Source organism: Agelaius tricolor, unplaced genomic scaffold, assembly GCF_023055355.1.
Source record: "Agelaius tricolor isolate 1412-34295 unplaced genomic scaffold, bAgeTri1.0.p SCAF_19, whole genome shotgun sequence".
NCBI classification, from domain to species: Eukaryota; Metazoa; Chordata; class Aves; order Passeriformes; family Icteridae; genus Agelaius; species Agelaius tricolor.
In genome coordinates this window covers 7,581,923-7,603,343 of record NW_027269279.1, presented here as the reverse complement: position 1 = coordinate 7,603,343, position 21,421 = coordinate 7,581,923, and the positions used below count along the sequence as shown (strand labels likewise).

Sequence of the window (21,421 nt, the reverse complement as noted above, 5' to 3'; positions counted from 1 at the left end):
TAACAGAACAGTCGTGGCCCGTAGCGTAGTTCCTAAAGGAAGGCGTCTGTGTGCATCCCGGTCTGTAAGAGCCGCCTTTCCCTGCTGTAACTTTCAAGCTTCTTGGACAATTAAGGGGTAAGAATTGTTACAGGTTCTGATTTGTGGAAAAAACTGACCAAGGCAGTTGATCCAAATTCAATATAAGAAAACCACCACTGGAAGCAAACTGCACTAGAAGTAGAGAAAAAATTAAAGTACTTTCTGCTTTTTTGCAGGATTTTTTACAAAGAAAGACATTGCAGATTTACACAGTAATGTAAAGTAAGACATTACACTATATCCTTAGTTTAGGTTTGAATACCTTCTTACCTGATTCTGTCTGTCCCAGGGGCTACACTACAAGCTAAAGCAGACACTGATAGAAATGAAATGGGAAACCCAGAGAGGAAAAAGCACAACAGTAATGTGTGTTAAATAAAATATTTAATGAAATATCAGTATCTTACCTTTATTGTTACTTACATAATAAAAAACTCTGTAAGAGTTTAAGAGAATACTATGCCTTCAAGAATCACTTTTGATGTGCGACATCTTGTAAAAAGATTTTAAAATCTTTCAAAAGTTTCAAAAATTAAAAGTTGTAGGCATTACAAGTATATTTAGGAAAAAAAGGGCAAATAAAATGTTAAGGACTGGACTAGTAAAGTATTTAAAATATATGATAAAACAGAAATTCAGGAATTGTAGCAACAGCTGCTCATACTCTAATTTTAGCACTTATAGTTTTATCTGTTCTCTCACACTTTATTAAGGAGTTACTTTAAGATCTGCTGATATTTTTGTGTGTTTGAGCAACTTTCCTTTCTATTTATATTAACCAAGAACTGTCCTTTTCATCCCATTCTGAGAGTATATATCTGACATCATTTGACTGTCCTGATTCCATTAAGCATGAAACTTAGTTTAGGATTCAGACAAAAAATTGTATCCATTTTCAAGTTCTCATAGAGGGTCTAAGACACCAATATTTTTTGTTGGAAGAATTCTCTGAATTACTAGGAACAGTTCCAAGAGATGTCAAAGCATCTGCATTAAAGGTGAGACCACAAGATTTTTCTTTCAGAAGTGCACATTCCCACTTGAAGTATCCACAACTTTTCTTGTTTCCTCCTTGCTTGCCAACAGGACAACAATAAAATGCTCTGCCATGATTTGGGCCAGCATTTGACACAGAGAGTTTTTTGGCTCTTCGGCCGCAGTTACACAGAGGGGGAGTTGATTTTCCATTTCTCACAGCTCTTACAGACTCATTCATATTGACTGTGGAGTTCAGCACTGCAGGAAATACTCTGGGCAAATTTGAACTTCTCAAAGCTAAGGAGTGATCAAAAGAGGAAGTCTTCTCTTGATATATATGAAAAGACTGCTTTTTTGCTGGTGGGCCTGTTTTTGGACTAGTTGGCTTTCTTTTAGGAGCCTCTAAAGGAGTAGAGTAATTTCCTGTTAATGCTGATTGTGCTGAAACAGCATTTCCCTTTGCAGATGGTAACTTGAAAGCTGAAAATTTTGAAGTCTGCCTTTGTACTGTCCCTATGTTATAGATTGTAGTATCAGGACTTTTGTAAACAACAGACCTCAGATGTTCCATGGGTGCTACACTTTCCTCCAAACCCTGATTATCTGAACTCGTCACAGCCAATTGTTTTGAAATAGTTTCTTCTTCAGACACTGTTAGACTATCTGTACTTGAGTCATCCTCGAGCTGAACAGAGTCTGAATTTTGTTCGTATTGAGATTCTGGTATCAAAGCAACATCTTCCCAGTCTGTCAGCAGAGACAGGCACTCAGAGCTGGTGCTGATGTCCCCACTGGAGACAGTAACTGAGGGGATGGTGGTGGAGACCAGCACCAGCCCTGATCCCTGCACTGGGAGGCTGGGCCTGGCTGTTCTCAGAGGCTGCCCAGTGCTCAGTCCCCGCTGGATGCCTGCTGATGCAGGACTGGGACATGGCTGTGCCAGACCCAGGGGAAGAGGAAATCTGTCAGGAGATGCTGCTGAAGAGCTTTGGCTTTGAGCATGGAATTCAGTCCTTGAGCTGCTGCTGGGTACAACACACACATCTGCAGAGGGATCAGTGCAAGTAATCTGCTGCTCCCCAGCCTGTACATTAGAATTTAGCTTGTTTCCAGCAATACCCTTGTGTTTGTTCTCAGCCAGAGGTTTTGTTTCACAAGTTCCATCTCTAGATGTTTCAGGTCTGCTCTTACTTCCCAGCGGAGTCTTGTCAGTGACATTTACAGTCAGTGTTCTGGAAATTAAATTACTCTTCTGATGTGCCTAGGGAGTCCATAAACAAAAGCAGATTTTGGAAAGTGAATACCCAGACATTTTGGGAATAAATGCACAAAATTAATAAGCATATCAGCCTAAGGTTGTTCTTTCCAAATCACAGTCAGGATGCTGGGTTTGTTATTTGAATAGCTCACCTTTCATCTGTATTCCAGGCTACAAAGCAAGTAGACAGGAAGATACAAAGTAGTGACTAACCTTATCCAAAGATTTAGTAACTTTCAGCACACATCCATCACAAATCAGCCTCCAAGCAAGACGAGCAGTATTCCGGGAATCATCCAACCCTTCAAAAGTATGGGTATATTAATGGCTTCTTTTTAACTGCTACTGGGAATAGTTCTTATTACTGGAAAAATGTAATCTATGTAAGCCTTACAGGAATGACAAGGAGTCAGAGAACTGTGACACTAAGTCATCTAGTTCAAAAAAGGGAATGGAAGTAGAAAATTCCAGATAATTCTCTGTGCTGAAACATCTGAAGGATTATCCATAGAGCTGAATATCTATTCACAATTTTAAATATCCTTGCTCTTTTTATTAGTCAAGTAAAAAAAAAACATATTGTGCTGGAATTCTCTCTTCTCTCACATTATCAGGATATCCAGAGCTATCAGGTAAAATCAAGTTTCTTTATCTTCTCTCAACCTCTTTTGCATCCTAGCAATTCATAAATTAATCTTATGAACATACATTCAATAGCAGTAGAAGAGATTTCAGAAATGAAGTATGAGGTTAGAAATAACAAACTGATCTCAGAGCACTTTGCCTTTCTTGTTTTGATGGTCTGTTGGACAGAACATGGCATAACCTGAAGCAGTAGTAACTGCTCAGAGTAATGACTAGCTGCTTTAGGTTAACTAGAGCTAGATATTTCTATTTAGCTTTATAAGCTACATATATTTATATATATATTAAAATGAGGATCATCATGCTTACCAGAATGTTCCCGTCCTTCAAAAGCTATCCCCAAATCCTGCAAAGCTCCATTTAGCCCCTTAGGCTTTCTGTTATAGAAGGCCTAAGGAAAGAAATGCAGGTGCTTAACATGAAGCATTTAAAAACCTTTCCCTAGTGAAGCAAAGCCATCTCAGAAATATCCCCTTACGAATAATAAATCTCACAAAGCAACTAAGCAAGTTGGGTATCTGCATTTTAGGATAAAACCATCAGTTACTTACCCTGTTAGAAATCAGAATGGAAAGAAACATGAATTCCTTCTCTCAGTCTTAAGCAAATCCATTCTGTCTGAGCTCTGGAATCATTTGTCTGCACTCTATGGCTTACTTACACTGATGAAAGTCTTAACAGACCAGCATTGAAGAATACAACTATAAATAATACCTTAAGATGCAATCAAAGGCATGGGCATGATATATTTGGCATAGGTATGGATTTTTTGTAAGTGAAAAAAGTGAGTATTACTATTTGCTCCTAATATGAGTATCTGATTTGATCAATACAAAGAGGGAATGTTCACACTGTTTGTCTTTAGAGACCTAATTCTGCTGCCTACCTGTAAGGTACCTCTAAACAGACTATAATGACAACTCCCTACACAGCAATACAAGGCAGCAATGAGAGCACACAGAACAAAAAAAGATAGGAAGCAAGGACAGCAAAACGTGTCAGGAAAGGAAGAGCAGCTCATAAATTCTCATAGTTATCATTCTTTCATCAAACAACAATCCTTTCCTAGCATTAAGATTTCCATTCAAGTTCAGAGTTCTAGGGCAGTTGGTTATTGAGCAGTAACACACGAAATAAAACCAGGTTACACTGGTCCCTGGGACATAGAGCATTGCCGTGTAAGCCCAGGTACAGTCAGCCTTTGAGGTGAGTGTGGGTAGAAATGTTTCAGTCTGTCCATCCTCTCACCCTGTAGGTCGCTTTGAGATCAATCCAGGCATTCAGAATGTCGGGTTTGCGCAGCTGCTTCCTCCTACACTCGTAGTGCAAACACACACCCAGGTCCCAGTCTGTGCAGGGAGAACCACAGTCAATCCAGCACTGCAGAACTGGCCTAAAATCCACATAATGTGGCCTGTGTGTCCCTTCATGTGGCCTAAAAATCTGCATAAAGGGACACAACAGCAACACACTGTCAGCATCCTGTGCTGCTGGAGGCAGGAGGCACAGGCTGTGAAGTGGTTGTCCAAGGGAGACACTGGGGTTGCTGCAATGGGACACCAGAAGAAGCAAACCCCTGTTAGTAATTAACTTCAGATAGAGATCTCAAAGATCTAAAGATCTCTAATTCATTTAGATACACTAAAAATGATCATACAATTCACTAAAGCAGAAAAATGTAACAGTATCAGACCCTGGAGTCAAAGATGCAGCGAACATGTCAGGATTCCGTGGATTTCATCTTTTCAGTCTTATCCCAATATTCCATATTTTATACCTAATAATAGGATTTGGGCTGTATAGAAGTGAAGACACAATCTCACTAGTGCCACCTAATGTTATTACTGTGCAGAAAAAGCAAATGAAAATGTTATTTACCTGTCCATGTAACAAAGGCACACACTTTTGCTTCTGAAGTAGAATTACTCTGACTATCTGTACTGAACATAATTTTCTTCTCCTTTTGTATCTTTTGAATCCATTTCATAAACTGTGATAAGCAGATGTGAAGAGGCACCCCTTGGTCAACTTGATTCTTCAAGGAACAGAACAAGAAGCATGTATGTGTTAGAATTCACTGAAATTCATTTGAGGTTTATTTCTTTATAGCCTCTTTAAATAAAACAGTAAACAGCAATTATACAATTATAAAACAATGTTAAGTCATAATTATACCTGTGTTATGCCAGTTAGTTCTGTACAGAATTCAGAGAGAATAGGATGCTCCTGGGGCTGAACATACATATGGAATTCAGATTCAATGGCTCCTGTTGAGGTGTTTAACAGGACTGCTGGAAATTCAACTGCAACAAACACGGAGAAGAAGAAACAAAACAAACAAAACAGAACCAAAACACAAGGCCAGAAAGGTTAAAACTGTTCACAGGAATTAGACCATTTTCATATGGGTCTCTGCCAACTCAACATATTCCATTATTCTATTCCATTATATATATTTATGTATATATATTATATAATGGAGTAAATTTTATATCTATATCTATAATTTATATTTATATAATTTTATATAAATAAACTTTTAGATATAAAATTATAATTGAATTAAAATAAATGTCTAAAACTTTATATTTATAATTTTATATATGTATTATATAAAAAGTTTTTATATATCTAAAATTTATTATATAAAAATTTTATATAAAATTTTATACTATAAAATTTATGTAGAATTTATATCTATATATATTTATTTTTATATGTATGTATAAACATAGAGTTCAAGCATGATGCTGATAAAGCCAAGGTTGTGGGTTTGATCCCTTTATAGATCACTCGCTTAAGAGCTGGAGTTGATAATCCCTGTTGGTCTCTTTCAGTTCAGAATATTCTGTGATTTATATATATATATATATATATATATATATATATATATATATATATATATATATATACACACAATTATATTATTTATATATCTATTATCCCATTACACTGGGGCTGAAACGCCAGGGGTTAAAGGAACCCAATACAAGGAGGGCCCATAAAGACGACACCGGTTCAGAGCCAGCTCGGGGCACTCACTGATCTCGGGCCCGCGCCGATCGCGGTCCCCCCAGCACGTGGCCTCGAAGTCCAGGACGATCAGGAAGGCGAAGCGCTGCCCCGCGCCCGCCCGCGCCCCGCTCCGCGTCCGTGCGCTGCTCCGCGCCAGCCCCAGCCGCCTGCGGACACCGACCGAGCTCAGGGGCCGCCCGCCACCGCCCCTCCGCGCCCGGACACCGCCACCACCGCCGCGGCCCCTCCGCGCCCGGACACCGCCACCACCGCCGCGGCCCCTCCGCGCCCGGACACCGCCACCACCGCCGCCACCGCAGCCCCTCCGCGCCCGGACACCGCCACCGCCGCGGCCCCTCCGCGCCCGGACACCGCCACCGCCGCGGCCCCTCCGCGCCCGGACACCGCGCCCCGGCCCCGCACCTGGCCAGGCGCTTGGTGGCCATGGCCGGCTCCGCCGCCTGAGCGCGCTGCCGCCGTTTCAAAGCTCCCGCGGGCCCGCCCCCATCGCGCTCTCGGCGCTCGGCTGCTCCGGCCGCGGCCCTGGCGCCGCCCAGCGCCGTCCGAGAGCCCCCGGGAGCGCGGGGCCATGCCCGGCCGTGAGGGGCCGCCTGCTCCCGCCGCTCCCGTGCGGGCCATGGCGAAGGGGCTGTGCCTCAACGGGCGCAAGCGGCTCGGCGAAGGCGCGGAGGGGCCGCGGGCGGCGCGGAAGAGGCGGAAGGCGGATGGCGGCGGCCCGGGCCTGGGCCCCGAGGTGAGAGCCGAGCGCCCGGCGCTGTGCGGGCCCTGCGTCCCTTACGGCCGCTTCTCGGGGGCACTGGGGGTCCCCAAAGCCGTGTACAGCGGCAGCGTACCGGGAGGGTCGGGTACAGCCGGTGCCTGCTGATAACAACACAGAATGTCCTGAGTTGCTCGCAGGGCTCATCGAGTCCAGCTCCTGGCCCTGGAGTTGTGGCCAGTCCAATCCCGCCATGTGCCTCGGAGCATTGTCCGAACGCTTCTCGGCCCTTGGCACGTTTGGGGCCGTGACCGCTGCCCTGGGGACCCTGGTAGTGGCTTGGATTCTGCTCCGAGAGGTGTGGGAAATAACTCATTTGGAGTGCTCAGTATTGCATTTAAGGAATTTTCTTTAAAAAATAGATACATTCTCCAATATAATCTTCTCGTAAACAAAGCAGATCATGAAAGGAGCGTTGTGCGTGCTCAGCACATGCACCGCTGAGGGATGCAGAGCAGCCCCACGGGGACACCTCACCCAGGGCACACTGAGTCACTGCCCGTGGAACAGGAGTTGGTGTCTCCAGCCTGTGAGATCAGCCCTCTTTGTGCCCGCTTAGAGATAAATTCCTGTGCTTGGCAGTACCCTCTCTTTGGTGAATCAAAACCTCTGCTCTTTGTGTGGGTTTTTTTTGCAAAGCTTTAATTAGGCTGTATTGAAAACAACGGTGTCATTACTTGTCTCAGCTTGAGAGATGAGGCACTAGCAATTACACCAGCCTGTGCTGTTATTGCTGGATGATTCTTAACCACTGGAACCACGAACGTTGTCACCTCTCTTTAACTTCCTTACCCAGTGACAAATGTCCTGAAGAGCACAGCAGCTCAGTGCCATGTGGGCAGGCTCTGTCCAAATTCCCGAGCACGTGGCTTGTTAGTGTGGGGGGAAAAGGACTTCCAGTGGGTGTTCATGCTGTGAGGTTTTACATTGTCTAGTGTTGTGTGGTGTTTTTCCCCCTGTATGCCTTGATGTCTTTTCATCACCCATAATAAGAATATCTTTAAAATTTTTAGAAGAATTCTTTGGAAGAAGCAATCTGCTCAGTGGAGGTCACCAAAATGCCACATTAGCCTTTAGAATAATTTGTGTATTTAGGCTTAAAGAACTGCTGTGTAGGAATGTGTGGCACAGTCCCCACCTCATCTGCTCCGTGCTTTCTTTCTGCATATTCCTTGGATTTTACTGAAGCGTTTTTCCCTGCAGGGGTCAGCAAACCCTTGTGGCAGAGCAGATCCCACACTCTAGATAGAGAAAACCTCACATAGAGTGAGTTGCTAATGTAACACTTGTACAAATGTTTAAAGCTCTACAGCAGCAAGTGGGGGAAAGGGTTGAGAGACCAGAATATTGTGTTTGCATATCAGTTGTCTCCTTACTGCATACTTCTGCTTATGTTAATCTTTGTTAAATGAATCTTCAAAGTTAGAGTACCTTCAAAGGTTACTGAAATCTTGAGTAAATGTAATATTAAAGTGGGATCTGAGAGGAAACTGCTGCCCATAAGGGGTAGAGGAGTTAGTTTAAATGTAGCTGGTTGTATCCAGGTAGTTTCTTTTTCCTTCTTTTTTCGTGTACTGGTGTAATTACATGAAACCTCTCTTACCAGCATTTCCCTTTCCACAGGTAAAGTCCTGTCATTTGTCAGCAGCTCTGCTGGGTGAGGACTCTGAAATCAGCCCGGAGCAGCTGTATGAGCTGCTGAAATACGCAGCTCTGGGGAAATGCCACAACGCAGCCCAGCCCAGGTACAGCCACAGCTGCAGTCAGCCTGGTCTCCTGTTCTGGCCTGGTGTGAAAGCATTCCTGCAGGAATATTGGCCATGCTGGGTTTGGAGCACTCACTGTGGAGTTGCCATAATGGCAGCCTGGATTGTGCAGATATTGTTGTTAGATTTGGCCAGGAAGCAGAATTCCTCTTCTGGCAAAAATCCTACCATTCCACAGTTTTGTTTCATGCAGTTTTGAAAAACTGAATGACTGCTGTGGAACTGAAGAAGCTCCACACACTGAGAAACAAAATACCCTGTTAAAATATTAACACAAATATTAATGCATTTCACGTTAGATGTAATTGAAACAGAGTGTTCTAAAGCATTTTAGAAAAAACAAACACGTTTTAGTCACTTCTCCTTTTCTCTGGGCCACTTCTCAGAAGTGAAGGAAAAGGGACTTCTCAGGACTGGAAGGGAAAGCCTGAGCAGGGCTTATAACCTTGAATGGCAAAAATGAAATTAAACTAATCTTCAAATGAAACTCAGAGCAGAAAATGCCACACTTTAGATTTTGATAATGAATAGAGAATTATTTTGTGAAACTTACTTTGATTCATTAATTCACCAGACTGCATGCCTACAGTTGAAGTTGCTGGTATATTCACATTCTGATGCATATGAATGAGGTATACATGTCTTGAGATGGTATGCAGCAGAAATTTGCAATAACTCTTCTTTCTCTGTCTCCTGTACTACTCTGTTGCTTCCAGGAGTATGTGGCTGTTGGAGATAAGCTATAAAGCCTCTTCTTACTGAAGTCATTTGGCACTTTGCCATTTACTGACTTAAAAGCTGGGCTGGTTCCAACTTTTTTTTTTAAGAGTGCTTGATAATTGTTTTGCTTTGATTTATATATATATATATATATATATATTTAATTATTCCTCTTTTTTAACTGCAGCTGGTGCCGTATTTATCACCAAAGCCACCTGGCTGGGGTTGTGGTTGTTGTTCTACATGGAATGAGCCAACTCCATTTCTACAGATTCTATTTACAGTTCAGACACCTCAGGAGAGCGTTCCGCCATGTAAGTCCCCAGCCTGCAGCCTTGTCCTCTCAACTTCTGCCCGTCCTGAAGCCACATCCCAGGGATAATGGCTGCAGTGGAATCACTGCCTTTGCCCAGGGTGTGGCCATCCCTGACAGCAAGTGAGAGGATCTGCTTGCAGCAGTTGTCAGCTCAGAACAAAGGACAGGGCTTTGATATTAGGAACAGGATTTCAACACTCACATCTTTGAAGCCTTACCGGGTGAAATATTTATTGATGTTTCAGTCCTCTGACTGTTACATATCCTGCATCTACAGGATTCCAATTAGATTATAAATATCTTGGAATAATTTCAGCAATTTGGAATTTACTGTGAGTGAGGAGACTCTCTATAGAGTTATGCTAGTCTCACTGGTTGAAAAATATCACTTTTATTATTTGCACTTTATGTCAAGTTTCTCCCATTTCCCAGAAAGATTATGAAAATAATTAATTTTCTGACTTACAAGCAACATTTTTGAAAGAAGATAGAAAGAAGGACTTGAATTTAAGCTTCTAGAGAGTTCTTCCTGAACTGCAGCAAATGTAAATCACAACTTAACTGGAAAGACTGGAACTAGCTTTAGCTTCTATCAAAGAAGGTCTTGGGATTTGCCTTCTTGATCATATCAGGCAAGGCAGATCTGTCCTGTAGTACAAAGAATCCTCTATCATCCCTCATTGGAACAGGTTTGATTTGTGTTGGGTTTGTCTGCTTGCTAAAACACCAAATGTATTTCCACTATTTGTTTTTTCATCCTCCTCTGAATTTGGCTGGCTTGGGGATCAATGAACCCCTAATTTTCTTCTTATCTCTGCCTGTCTTTCAAAGTCACTAATATGTTTTCACATTTTCATTTTTCAGAGATTCACATTAGCACCTTCTGCTAACTTCCCAGTCAGCCTGTATGGAGAAGGAACAAACCTGAAACCTCAAAACACTCCACAAGGTATTTTGTTTGGGTTTGCATTGTCTCTTTCAGACAGTGACTCACTTTGAACAGAGATTCATGACTTTGCATCCTCTGCAATCCCAGTGTGCTGTCATGGTAAATGGTTTAGAAAGGAACACATACAGTGGCTTAAACCATGAGACTCCTTACCTTGACTAGTTCAGTAACTCATGTTGGGCTGGTTGTCAAAGTGAATGAAAAATGAGAGAAAGTTCTTAACATATTTAATCCCAATCCCTGCTGCTTTACCACCCATTCTAAGATGTATCTAATCAAAGAGACAGAGATAGAAACTAGGTTTGAGGTAAGAAGACTCTGTCCTTTTCTCTGACCCTCTCTCCAGTCTGTTGTTCCAGGTAGTGATTTGGAATGGTGCAGCCTCTAAGTGTTGATCTGATGCAGAAACTGAGCTTGACAGATGCTTCTGTATTTTACAGGCTTGACTTCCACCAGCAGTGAGTGCATTACTAAAAGCTCAGACTTGCAATGTGATCCCATCATTCAGAGATATGGAGAAAAAAAACAAGGCCTTACCAGCTATACTCTAACTTTAGAAGAGCAGAAAAAAAATGATTATCCCATAGAAGGTCAGTTTTTGGGTGAGGGCTGTTTATTGTTTTGTTGTGTTGAGGGTTGTTTTTAGTTTTGACAGTTTAGTGATACGTTTTGTCATATGAGTTGTAGAAGAAAGATCTTCTTCTTATTCCCAGGTGTGTTTTCCCTCCAGGTTCCCCTGGATGCAAGGGCTACATCTCCACAGAGTGTGATCAGCAGAGGACAGACAGCAGCCCCCTCTTTGGTCTGGATTGTGAAATGGTAAAAATCAGTGTGTGTGGCCTTACAAAATAGAGTCAGGCACCCAGCTCTTATCAGCTCTTCCCAAGTAAGCCAAGCACTCTGTATTTGTTAAACCACTTCTGATATCTTAATATCTGCTGCCAGTCCCTTCCTTGATGGTACCAGTGCTAATGCAGCCATGGAGAGGCCCCAGCAGTGGTTCTGGCTGTGAGACAAAAATAATATCCTGAGTAGAGCTCAGTTCTGTTGGCTCCCAGAGCAGCAGCTGGATCTGCCAGGCCTGTCAGCAATGCTGCAATAACCCATGAGATTGCTATGGAATTCCTCCTCAGCTCTCTCCAAGGTTTGGGAAAGGACAGATACTTCCCTGTCACACTTTCCTTTAGCCATCACAGTTCCTTTGGCAGCTGCTTGGTGAAGAGTCCTCCTTTAGTGCAGTTTTAGCCTTGCAGAGGTGCCTTGCTGATGTTGGCATCAGCATTGATACAACCTGGGCTCTGCCTTTAAATTGTTCAGTGTCTCTGGGGCTGGTGCTGCCAGTGGCATTTGTGCACTGCAGAGAGCACAGACTGATTCTGTGAAGTCAGCACTTCTTTACAACGTTTTCCTGTGCTGTGCTTGCCTGTGTGTTTGCTGTGCTCACAGTGCACATGTAACAATTAGAATGAAGCACAGTACAGTACAAACCCACCAGCTGTGAGTGGTGGATCTCTACTCTAAGTCAAGGAACTCTTCACAGTGATGCTGCTGCAGCCAAAGCAGGTGTTAGTGAAGGTTTTGGAGTGGCAGTGTCGTGCTGATTCAACAACTGCCTCTGCTTCTTCCTGACAGTGCCTGACTGCAAAAGGGAACGAAGTGACCCGTGTGTCCTTGGTGGATGCACGGGGTCAGTGCCTCCTCAATGAGCTGGTCAAACCTGAGCGCACAGTGGTCAACTACCGCACCAGGTCACTGGCACAAACCTTCCTCATCTCTCTGGCTTTCACATTCAGCCCTTTCACATTCAGCTGTTCCACAGGACTTTTCAGAAACCCCTGGGTTTGCACAGATCCTGCTGCATTTCCCTCAGTGTTAGGAATACAGTTCTTGCTGTGTGACTAAAGTGCCCAACATTCTGTGTACAATGTGGGGCTACCAGGCAGAACCACTGCCATTCTGCAGTGTCCATGGAAAGTTCTGTTACAAATTAATGATACACAGTGCAAGTTACTCTTCACTCATGGTTACAAAATAAGATGGAGTCCATAGCTAAATTTGCTCATATGTAAAAAATGCATAGAGCTTGTACACACCTTTAGGGTGGGGCTCAGGATTATCACAAAAGCAGGCAAAACTCAAGGCTTGTCTTCTTCAAAACTTCACCTGGCTTTATCCAGGAGGTGATGTCCCAGTCCCCTCAGTTACTTGGAAGCATCTCCTTCCACCATCAGACTTGCAATATTTCCTTACCTGTGCTGTCTGATGCCAACTGCATTACTTAAGAATACCTGGGAGAAATAAACTTTTGAAACAGCTGTGGTAGCACTCTTAGCAGTTTAGCTGCAGTATATCCTCTGGTGTTGGAACAGAAAACAGTAAATAGCATTCTGTGATTAGCTACACTGAGTTCATATTTCATATTCATATCACAGGACCTGCTTGTAATCTTTTCCAGCATACACTGTTGCTAATATATTGCTTTTAACTCACCCAACTTTTGTTTTGAAGATTCTCAGGAATCACAAGGAAAATGCTTCTTCCAGTGAAGACAAGATTGTCAGACATCCAAACCAGGCTAAAAAAAATGCTTCCCCATGATGCAGTATTGGTGGGCCATTCTTTAAATTCTGATCTTCAGGCTTTGGAAGTGAGTATGTTTTTAAGACTGTTTTTCCCAACCCTGTGTTACTCATTTAACACCTGAAAACTCTTTAACAATTGCTCTTTTTATTAGTGAACACTTGTTAGTTGTTTCTTATTATGAATAGCCCTATGTTTGTAAGGTTTAAAAGTCAAGAACTTTCCTTGCAGCTATAAAATTTGCAAGGGGCCGTTCAGAACCCAAAAGAGAGAAGTCTGTCCAGACACAGATATTGTTGCAAGAGCAGCTTTACCCCTCTGCTTCAGCTAGATGCTTCTGATAGCTCTGTCACTGGGAAAACTAAAGTCCTTTCTGTGGGTAATTTAACCAATCTAAAATGCTTGAATCATAGTTAGTCTTTCTAAGCCAATCTAGATCTTCTCACTAGAGTGGGAAGTAGAAAGGAGAGTTGGACTTGTTTCATTGCTCCTTTTGCTCTCTTGTGAATGAGGCATCTGTCAGGGAGAAACTGGCAACTGAAACTAAAAGGCAGAGGCACAGAAAATGGTGGAGCTACTGTCCTGTTCTGTATGTGTGCTGTTCTTAAACTAAAGTGGTGATGATTTTTCTCCTCCAGATGATCCACCCCAGCGTTATTGATACTTCACTGCTTTTTGCCAGAAGTGAAGGTCGAAGATTTAAGCTAAAATTTCTAGCCAAAGCTGTTTTAGGGTAAGATTATTACTGTACTATCATGGGAAAGATTAGAAACTGTCATGGTGGGTCATAGGGTCTTACTCTGCTGCTAATAGTATCAGAATTATCATTTTGTTACTAAGATTCAAAAGAAAGGAGCAGGTTGTGCAAGTAAGACATGGTAAAAAGGAATTGACTGGCAGCATAATAAATGGGCTTGTCTTTGAGCAAGCAGGAATGCTGTGACCCAACCAGATCTAGGTCCCAGCAAAACTCACCTTCCTGCAGGGCTGGAGAGCTGTATTGGATTGTAGAACAGAAGCACTCCTGCTCACACAGCTGAGAGCTGCTTCAGTTGGCAACAAAGAAAGGTTAACACATGAAAGTCTGATTTACTGACTTCAATCCTATTTCTCAGTGTCAGCTGTCAGTGGCTGGTATCTTAGTGAGACAGTTCTGCCCCTGCTCACAGTGAATGGTGATGCTCTGCAGTGCCAAGCTTCACTGAAATGGAGGCTGCTGTGTGCAAATTGTCAGTTGGGTCATTGGTCAAGAAAGAAGTAAAATGTAAAAATAGTCATGCATCAGAGTAGCAAATATTAGCACTGCTTCTGTCAGATTTCCCCTGTGCTTGGCACTGGTGAGGGCACACCTGGAGTGCTGTGTCCAGCTCTGGGCCCTCAGCTTGGGAAGGACCTTGGGATGCTCAAGAATGTCCAGAGGGGACAACGAGGCTGGAGAGGGACTGGGAACACAAACCCTGAGAGGATCCACTGAGGGAGCTGGGGGTGCTCAGCCTGGAGAAAAGGAGACTCAGGGGTGCCCTCATCGCTCTCTGCAGCTCCTGAAAGGTGCCTGAGCTCAGCTGGGGCTGGGCTCTTTCTCCAGGCAGCACTGACAGAACCAGAGGAGACAGTATTTAGCTGCACCAAGGGAAATACAGGTTGGATATTAGGAAAAAGTTTTTTACAGAAAGAGTGATAAAGTACTGGAATGGCCTGCCTGGGGAGGTGGTGGAGTCACCATCTCTGGATGTGTTTAACAAAGCCTGGATGTGGCACTGGGTGCCAGGGTTTAGTTGAGGTGTTAGGGCTGGGTTGGACTTGATGATCTTGAAGATCTCTTCCAACCTAGTGATTCTGTAAATTCCATAAACCATTTTGCTCAAGATTGCAAAAACATTTCTTGCAGTAACTTTTGGGAATATTTCACAAGAATGCTGCTGCACAGAACTGAAATCCTTTTTGGAGAGGGGAAAGCTCTTTTGCCTGAAAAGGACCCGGTTTAGAAAAGACAGGATGTTGGTCAGTGTGGAAAAACAGATAACCTGCCTGTACACCTAATTTTGATGCCCTAGGAAGGAGATTCAGTGTGAACAGAAGCTTGGGCATGATCCTACAGAAGATGCCAGAGCTGCACTGGAGTTAGCTCAATTCTTCATTGAGCAAGGACCAACAAAGGTAATTATGTCTAATTAAGATATAAGTGTCCTAAACTACAGAACATAATGTTGTTGTGCTTTTGAAGAAAAAAAACCTCCACTCCTGCCCATCCTCCTGTTGATTTAAAAGAGAAAATGGAGCTGTGATAGAGGGCCCAGTTTTGAGAGCTTGTTACTCCCAGCCTCTGTCCAGGTACCTGAATAACCTGGGCACTGCCAGTGCTCAGTGCTCACTGACATCAGCCAGCATTGCTGCTGATCCTGAAGAGGGGCCCTGGGTGAAGAAGGACTGAGACATTTCCAGGCTGCAGGAATGCCTGTAATTTTTCTAGATCAAAGAGAGGGACCTTGTGTGTTGTGGTAGTGATTCAGCTGGATTTATGAGTCCCTTGTGCTGTTGATTTCTGAGAACTTTTTTGGAGATGACTGCTTGTTGATGCTGTGAGTGCTGCATGCTCCAAAATGACAACAGAAAATAATAAGGCAAGAAATTAATGTCCATGTTTCTTCACTGCTGGAGTGTGCCTACATGACTCACAGGGAAAGCACAGGCTTTTTGTCAGCTACAATTAGCTGATGAGATGAAAGCCAGCTAATAATCTTCTTCCTTCCTCTAGGTAGCAGAACTAAACTTGGAGATGCTTCTGACAGCTGAAAAACTGGCTGAGGTCTCACAGAACAAAGCTGTGCTACAGCCACAAGGATGTGGGTTCCAGGAACAGCTGAATGAGCCTCCACCATTATCCAAACCATGGTAATAAGATTCTCAAATATGTATGTTTTTCCTTCAGTTGAATCCTCAGTAAAATCAAACAAGTGCCTTACATTTTTCAGAAGCAATCAGGATCTTCAGACAGACACAAATAATTGCAGCACAGTGCTGAAAAACTTTAGGCAGTTTCATCTCAAATTTCACAGAATATTTTCTAGGCTTCTTTTGATGTTGTGGACAAGAATATTCTTTCAAATTTCTTAACTGCATTGTGATTCTCTAACAAGCATTTCTTGAAAGTTTTTGTTCCCCATATTGAAAAGTATTGTGATTCACAGTGTACTTGTCTCTGCTAGTTTTTTAGATTGTCTGCAGGTGACTGGCCAAAAACCCCTCCTTTTGGGCAGACAGGGATCAGACTCTTCTGGCCTGTGTCAGAGTAACCTGAGCACTTCAAACAAACAGGTGAATGGACTTAGAGTGGGTTGGTCTAAGCATCAAAATAGTTCAAAGTTGTTCTTGTTCTGGAGTGGGCAGATGAGTCCTATTTTAAAAGCTGACTGTCAGTGCTGTTAGCAATAGTGTTAATGCCAGGTTAGCTAAATCCATTTGAGCACTTCGGAAATGAGCTTTGATCCTCTGCATCCTCTCATGACTCACCAAGGAAGAATTTCTGCCTGAGGACTTTCTTGGACAATAATGAAAATTAAAGTTGGGAGTTAAATTCAATAGCCTTGTTTTTGATCCTCTGCAGTACAATTGTCCTGTACCTCTTTGAGCCGTTTGCTCTTGTCCCTCCAGATCCTTCAGAAAGCCTTGGAAGATGTTCCCCTGTCCAAATTCAGCATCATTCAGTTCAGTTTGGGTCCAGAGTACCTTGCATCTCACCTTCATGCTGGACTTCCTGAAAAGGTATCATTTTTTCTTTGAGAATAATCTTTGTGCTGAGTTTGTAGAGAGCTGTGATTTGTCAGGAGGCACTGAGTAGTTAGTTTCTTTGCTTTGTGAAGTGCCTTCTCTAATCTGTGTTCCAACAGGTGAGAAGCAAGCTGACTGACATGCTGACAATTTACGCAGGTCCTTTTGAAGAAAACTTCTGCATGAAGTCTGTGAAGAAAGAATTTGGGAGGTGTGGACCAATCCAGTCCCTTACAGTGGTAACTGAAACATTCCAGGTGAGGAGCACTCAAAGGTTGCAGTCAGGCCTGGGAGGTCTGAGTAAACTCTTGGAAAGATAGAGATTAGAACCAGAGGAATACCAGTTATTCTGTTTAGAGGGGTTTTTTGGGGTAGTTTAGTCATCAACTACAAACATTCAGGGCACCTAAAATCTGCTCCACACAAGGACAAGAACAGTGCAGCTCATGTGCTGCTCAGAGCACTTTGAGTGCTGGGGAAGCTGAGGTGATTTTTGTCCTTCTAAAGAGAACTGATATGTTAAGGCCTTTAATAGCCAAAGGAGAAAAAAAAGGGTAGTGTTAATTGAGGAGTTAATTGAAGGGGGTTTTAAACAGCTGGAGTACGTGGAGTATTACATATTTTACCCTCAAACTTTTTTACATTATTCTAGTTTTAAAAGAAAGCAGAACTTTATTGAGACCTGACTTTTTACAAGGGAGGGCTAATGTGTCTCACTGCTAAACCTGAAGTATTTTACTCTGCTCTTTCCAGCCCTATGTCTGTATCCAATACGAAGTGCTGGAAGCTGCCCAGCTTGCTGTGGAGTGCCTGAATGGAGCTGAGGTAGCAGGATCCTGCATTAAGGTAAAGGCAAAGAGCAAAAGTTCTGTTTAGGCCAGGCACAGCCTCCAATACATCTGAAACACCACAGCAGTGTGGCTGGGCAAATGCTTGTGCTGTTACAATCCCCTGTCCCTGCACAATTCAGGGCTGCTGGCAGAAAGCAAGTGGCTGGATCCCTCTTGTTCTTCCTTTCTGCCTGTCAGCAGAAGGGAGTGGGAAAGAGTTCTGACCTCCAGCTGCAGCTTGAAAAGGCACATCCAAGTAACAGGGCTATACAGAGCATGGCATTTTAGTTTTATAGTTTTTTTGGCATTTTAGTTTTATAGTTTTTCTGCATTACAACTGTGATCTCCCTTTATTATGACTAATTAAGTTGGCCTTCATTAGTCATATTTATTTCAAGTGATGAAAAAGAACCTGTCTACTTTTGATAATGGGAGAAAAATACTTCAAAATAGGAGCTCAGAACACAGAGCAGTGTGGGCTGACATGCTTTTTATTCCTGCTGCATCCACCCCAGGTCCAGAGACCAGTCACTGCAGCAATGCTGGACTGCAATGTTCTGATTAAGGAATTAGAACTGGATGTAGAAAATGAAGGTGTGATTTATGTGGCTGGTCTAAAGAAGTCATTAACAGAGACAGACTTGCAAGAAGAATTCAGCCAGTTGAAAGACCTGGAAGCACTGTTCCTGCCAAAGGATCCTCAGAGTGGAAAGCACAGGAACTGCTGTTTCCTCAGTAAGTAACTCCACACACAGCCTGCATATTTCCTTCAAATAATAATCAGCAGCCCTTGGGACTTTGCACAGACACAGCAAGAGCTACTGAAAGCCAGGTAGGCTCAAAGGGATGGTATTGAAAATGCTCCAGTGAAAGCACATATTGTTTGGAGGAGCACTTTACAGCTAAATATTTAAGAGGAAAAACTACCTGCTTAAAAAAACCCCAGACATTTACTTAGAAAAATTCCAGGGTAACTAATGGGGCTCCAGTACTTCCATGTGAGGGGTGGCTGCTGTGCAGCTTCACACAGGCCAGGCATCACCTCTGGAAGGTGAGAACAGCTCAGTGGGTGCTGCTGCAGCCAGCTGGCATTTCTAGTCTGATGTTTATCTGGAGCAAGATGAGGTTCTGCTTGCTGCAGTGATTTGTTTCTCATCTCCCTCCTGCTCCACACCTTTAGCCCTGCCTTGCAGGTGCCAAGGAGGACAGCAACAGCATTGCCAAAGCATGTTCCCTTCTCTTTGCATTCCAGAATTCCAGAAAACCCAGAGTGCTCTGGATGCCCTTGAAGCCATAAATGGATGGACCATGAAGGGTAGCCAGCTAAGAAGTAGGAATGCCCTTGCTCCAGGTCATCTCTGGAGATGGATTTGGCAAATGAATCACAGCAATGAGAAGCAAGGAAAACACATCTTCTGTGAGAAAATGGAGCAGCTGTCTGACTCTGTGAGTGTGAGGCCCTGCTGCTGTTTGTTGCAGTTAGTGAGGAGGGACTGCCCTGGGAACCTGCAGAGGTCACTTTGAGCTGACTGAGGTGCAGAGCTGCTTGGGACAGAAGAGTTTCCTTGTGCTGGAGCAAAGGAGCTGCCAAGGATCAGTTCCCACAGAGCAGCTTGAGAGATAACACCACAGGAGATAACGTGATGTGTGCAGGGCACTGCATCACAGTGAAACCAGCATAGCTGAACAGGCAGGGGGTGGTGCTGCCCAGGAACTGAAAGCTGGCACTGGAGAGCTGACAGGGCACAAGGGGCACAGGAAAGAAGAGCTCTAGAGAGCTCTGGAGCTGCAGCTCCCATTTGAGCAGGGCCTGTGGCTCTCCCTGCAGCTGGGCCACTGCACTGCCAAGTGCCAGGCAGGAGCAGCATCACTGCTGCCCTCACCTGTGCCATCCCACTTTAATGGTTCTATTCTCTTATGCAGGAGCAGGATCTAAGGAAAAAGGTGAAGAAGTTAGACCAGCATATCAAAAAGCTTTATAGGAGCCTGCAGAATAACACCCTGTGTGTTGTTCTCTTTCCTGGAGTGAACAGGTAACTTGCTACCTATTTTGCAAAGAACCAAGGAAAATACAGAGCTGAATATTTTTATCTTAATTTATTAAAAATTAAAGCCAGGCACAAGGAAGAGAAAGCCCAAGAGAAAGGCTGAGGAAGCTGTTGTACTTAATCTGACTTTCATGTTGGGCCAATAAATCCTCAGCCCTAAGTTCTGCCCACAAAGCAGGCCTGAGTCACAGCTGATGCATCTGAGGGTCCAGAGTGTTGATTAATTGTACAGATCTTATCAGCTCCCTCACCTCCCCCAGAGAATGTTTCATCCCCATTGACAGTGAGATAAGTTCTATGTGGCTGTGAGAGAATCAAGCAGAGTTTCCACAGCAGGCAGGAGTTTTTGAGGTGTTTGGTTTCTAAATCCACCAAATTACTGCAGCCAAGGCCTCACCTGCCAGTTGTTGTGTTGTGGTTCCCCACACTGTGCTTCAGCCACAGCTGATCAAGGAGGTGCTTCATGCCCTTGTCCTCATGTGATGGACAAAAATGAGAAAACCCAGATTTGTTCAGAGTCCTTCAGCTTTTATAGGAAGGAGCAAGTTGTGAATTTGAGTTGGGCTGCAGCACTGCAGGTATCAGGGATCCTTCTCTGGAGTGGGCTTCTTGCCCACTGGGCCTGAACTGGCACAGTCTCACTGTTTAATTATTAACCAGAAAGGTTCAATCTTTCCTAAGCAAAGCCCTGGTTACTGAGGACACGCTCACTTTAACAGCCTTCTGTGCTCTCACTGTCCCTGGTGAGCCTAATAAAGGTCACATCTCCCATTCTGCTGCCTTCTTTGGGCTAAAACTGCATCTGTTTGTGCATTTCTGAGCAATCATTTGCCTCTCTACACCCTGTATCACCTCAGGTACCCTGCCCACTCACCTGTCACCCCACAGGAAGGTTTGAGGCAGGGATGGCTGTGAGTTCAGTCCACACCACGCGTCCTTTGCAGAGTCACTGGGCTCAGCACGTCCCAATTCACTTTTCAAGGGCCATTTCCAGCTATTCTTGCTTAGCACGATCTTCCATCACAAGGGGTAGGAATCCCACCAGCAGAACAGGTGGATTCAGGAATCTGCATCCACAGGGAGGCTGTGGAAGCCCACAGGGCTTGGCTCACACTCTCAGGCTGCTGAGTGGGTTGGAAGGGAGCTCCAGCTCAGGCTGGGAAGAGATTTCTTGCCAAGAGGTTCCTATATTAGTGTTTCCCTGAGGACCAACAGTTCAGGGGATGCTTCTTGATTAAAAAGGATGCCAAATAATTGTGGGGTGGAAAAAGAATTAATTTTTCAATGTGCTGACCTGGGGGGTTGCAAGCCTCTCACTGCCAGCCCAGCAGAGTTATGTGCATGAAGGCTGAACTGAGCAGAACTAACACAACTCTTGTTTGTGTTGCAGCACACATGGATCACAACCCGGCCTTGGTCTGATGGGAATAAAAGATGATGAAGGGAGGAGTGCTTGTTAAACTGCCAAGTTTTTAAGCAAAGTCTTTTGTTAAGATATTTTTAATAACTTTAAATATTGATGTCTTTGTAAAGATCTCTTACCATAAGAACAATAGGCTTTCACTCTATATCTTCTAAAATATCTAAAAATAAAAGCCATTCAAAGTGTCTTAAAGCACAAACCCTTTTCCATTAACCCTTCCTGCTGTGGGAAGCTCGGGCCAGGCAGGTGCTGGGGCCAGCTGGAGC

At 43.7% G+C, this 21,421-nt stretch overlaps 2 protein-coding genes across 2 annotated transcripts; one reads left to right on the top strand and one right to left on the bottom strand.

The window, feature by feature from the left end:
• Positions 1 to 448: 448 nt before the first annotated feature.
• On the bottom strand, positions 449 to 6,423 carry ERI2 (ERI1 exoribonuclease family member 2). Its single transcript, XM_071444115.1, has 8 exons — positions 6,401 to 6,423; positions 6,005 to 6,144; positions 5,138 to 5,265; positions 4,841 to 4,997; positions 4,211 to 4,311; positions 3,272 to 3,353; positions 2,531 to 2,619; positions 449 to 2,320 (listed from the first exon to the last, which is right to left on the bottom strand). Exons 1-8 carry the CDS (start codon positions 6,421 to 6,423, stop codon positions 977 to 979), a joined length of 2,064 nt encoding a protein of 687 aa, XP_071300216.1. The 3' UTR covers positions 449 to 976.
• Positions 6,424 to 6,497: 74 nt separating this feature from the next.
• On the top strand, positions 6,498 to 21,341 carry REXO5 (RNA exonuclease 5). The gene is made up of 19 exons (XM_071444110.1): positions 6,498 to 6,731; positions 8,379 to 8,500; positions 9,429 to 9,555; positions 10,422 to 10,506; positions 10,947 to 11,096; positions 11,237 to 11,325; positions 12,139 to 12,254; positions 13,015 to 13,153; positions 13,725 to 13,819; positions 15,141 to 15,243; positions 15,842 to 15,978; positions 16,293 to 16,401; positions 16,738 to 16,848; positions 16,974 to 17,111; positions 17,608 to 17,700; positions 18,200 to 18,419; positions 18,937 to 19,130; positions 19,608 to 19,717; positions 21,123 to 21,341. The coding sequence occupies exons 1-19, from the start codon at positions 6,567 to 6,569 to the stop codon at positions 21,190 to 21,192; spliced, it is 2,373 nt and encodes a 790-aa protein (XP_071300211.1). The 5' UTR covers positions 6,498 to 6,566; the 3' UTR covers positions 21,193 to 21,341.
• The last annotated feature ends 80 nt before the right edge of the window (positions 21,342 to 21,421 follow it).

Excerpts from the sequence above, each read along its gene's own strand:
- ERI2 (XM_071444115.1), bottom strand. The coding sequence starts at position 6,423 with ATGGCCACCAAGCGCCTGGCCAG. Across the intron at positions 4,312-4,840 it reads TGCCTTTGTTACATGGACAG|ACTGGGACCTGGGTGTGTGT; the intron begins GTAAATAACATT and ends CTCCCTGCACAG. Across the intron at positions 2,620-3,271 it reads TGAAGGACGGGAACATTCTG|GGTTGGATGATTCCCGGAAT; the intron begins GTAAGCATGATG and ends ATACTTTTGAAG.
- REXO5 (XM_071444110.1), top strand. The coding sequence starts at position 6,567 with ATGCCCGGCCGTGAGGGGCCGCCTGCTCCCGCCGCTCCCGTGCGGGCC. Across the intron at positions 13,154-13,724 it reads CTGATCTTCAGGCTTTGGAA|ATGATCCACCCCAGCGTTAT; the intron begins GTGAGTATGTTT and ends TTTCTCCTCCAG. Across the intron at positions 15,979-16,292 it reads CCACCATTATCCAAACCATG|TTTTTTAGATTGTCTGCAGG; the intron begins GTAATAAGATTC and ends TGTCTCTGCTAG.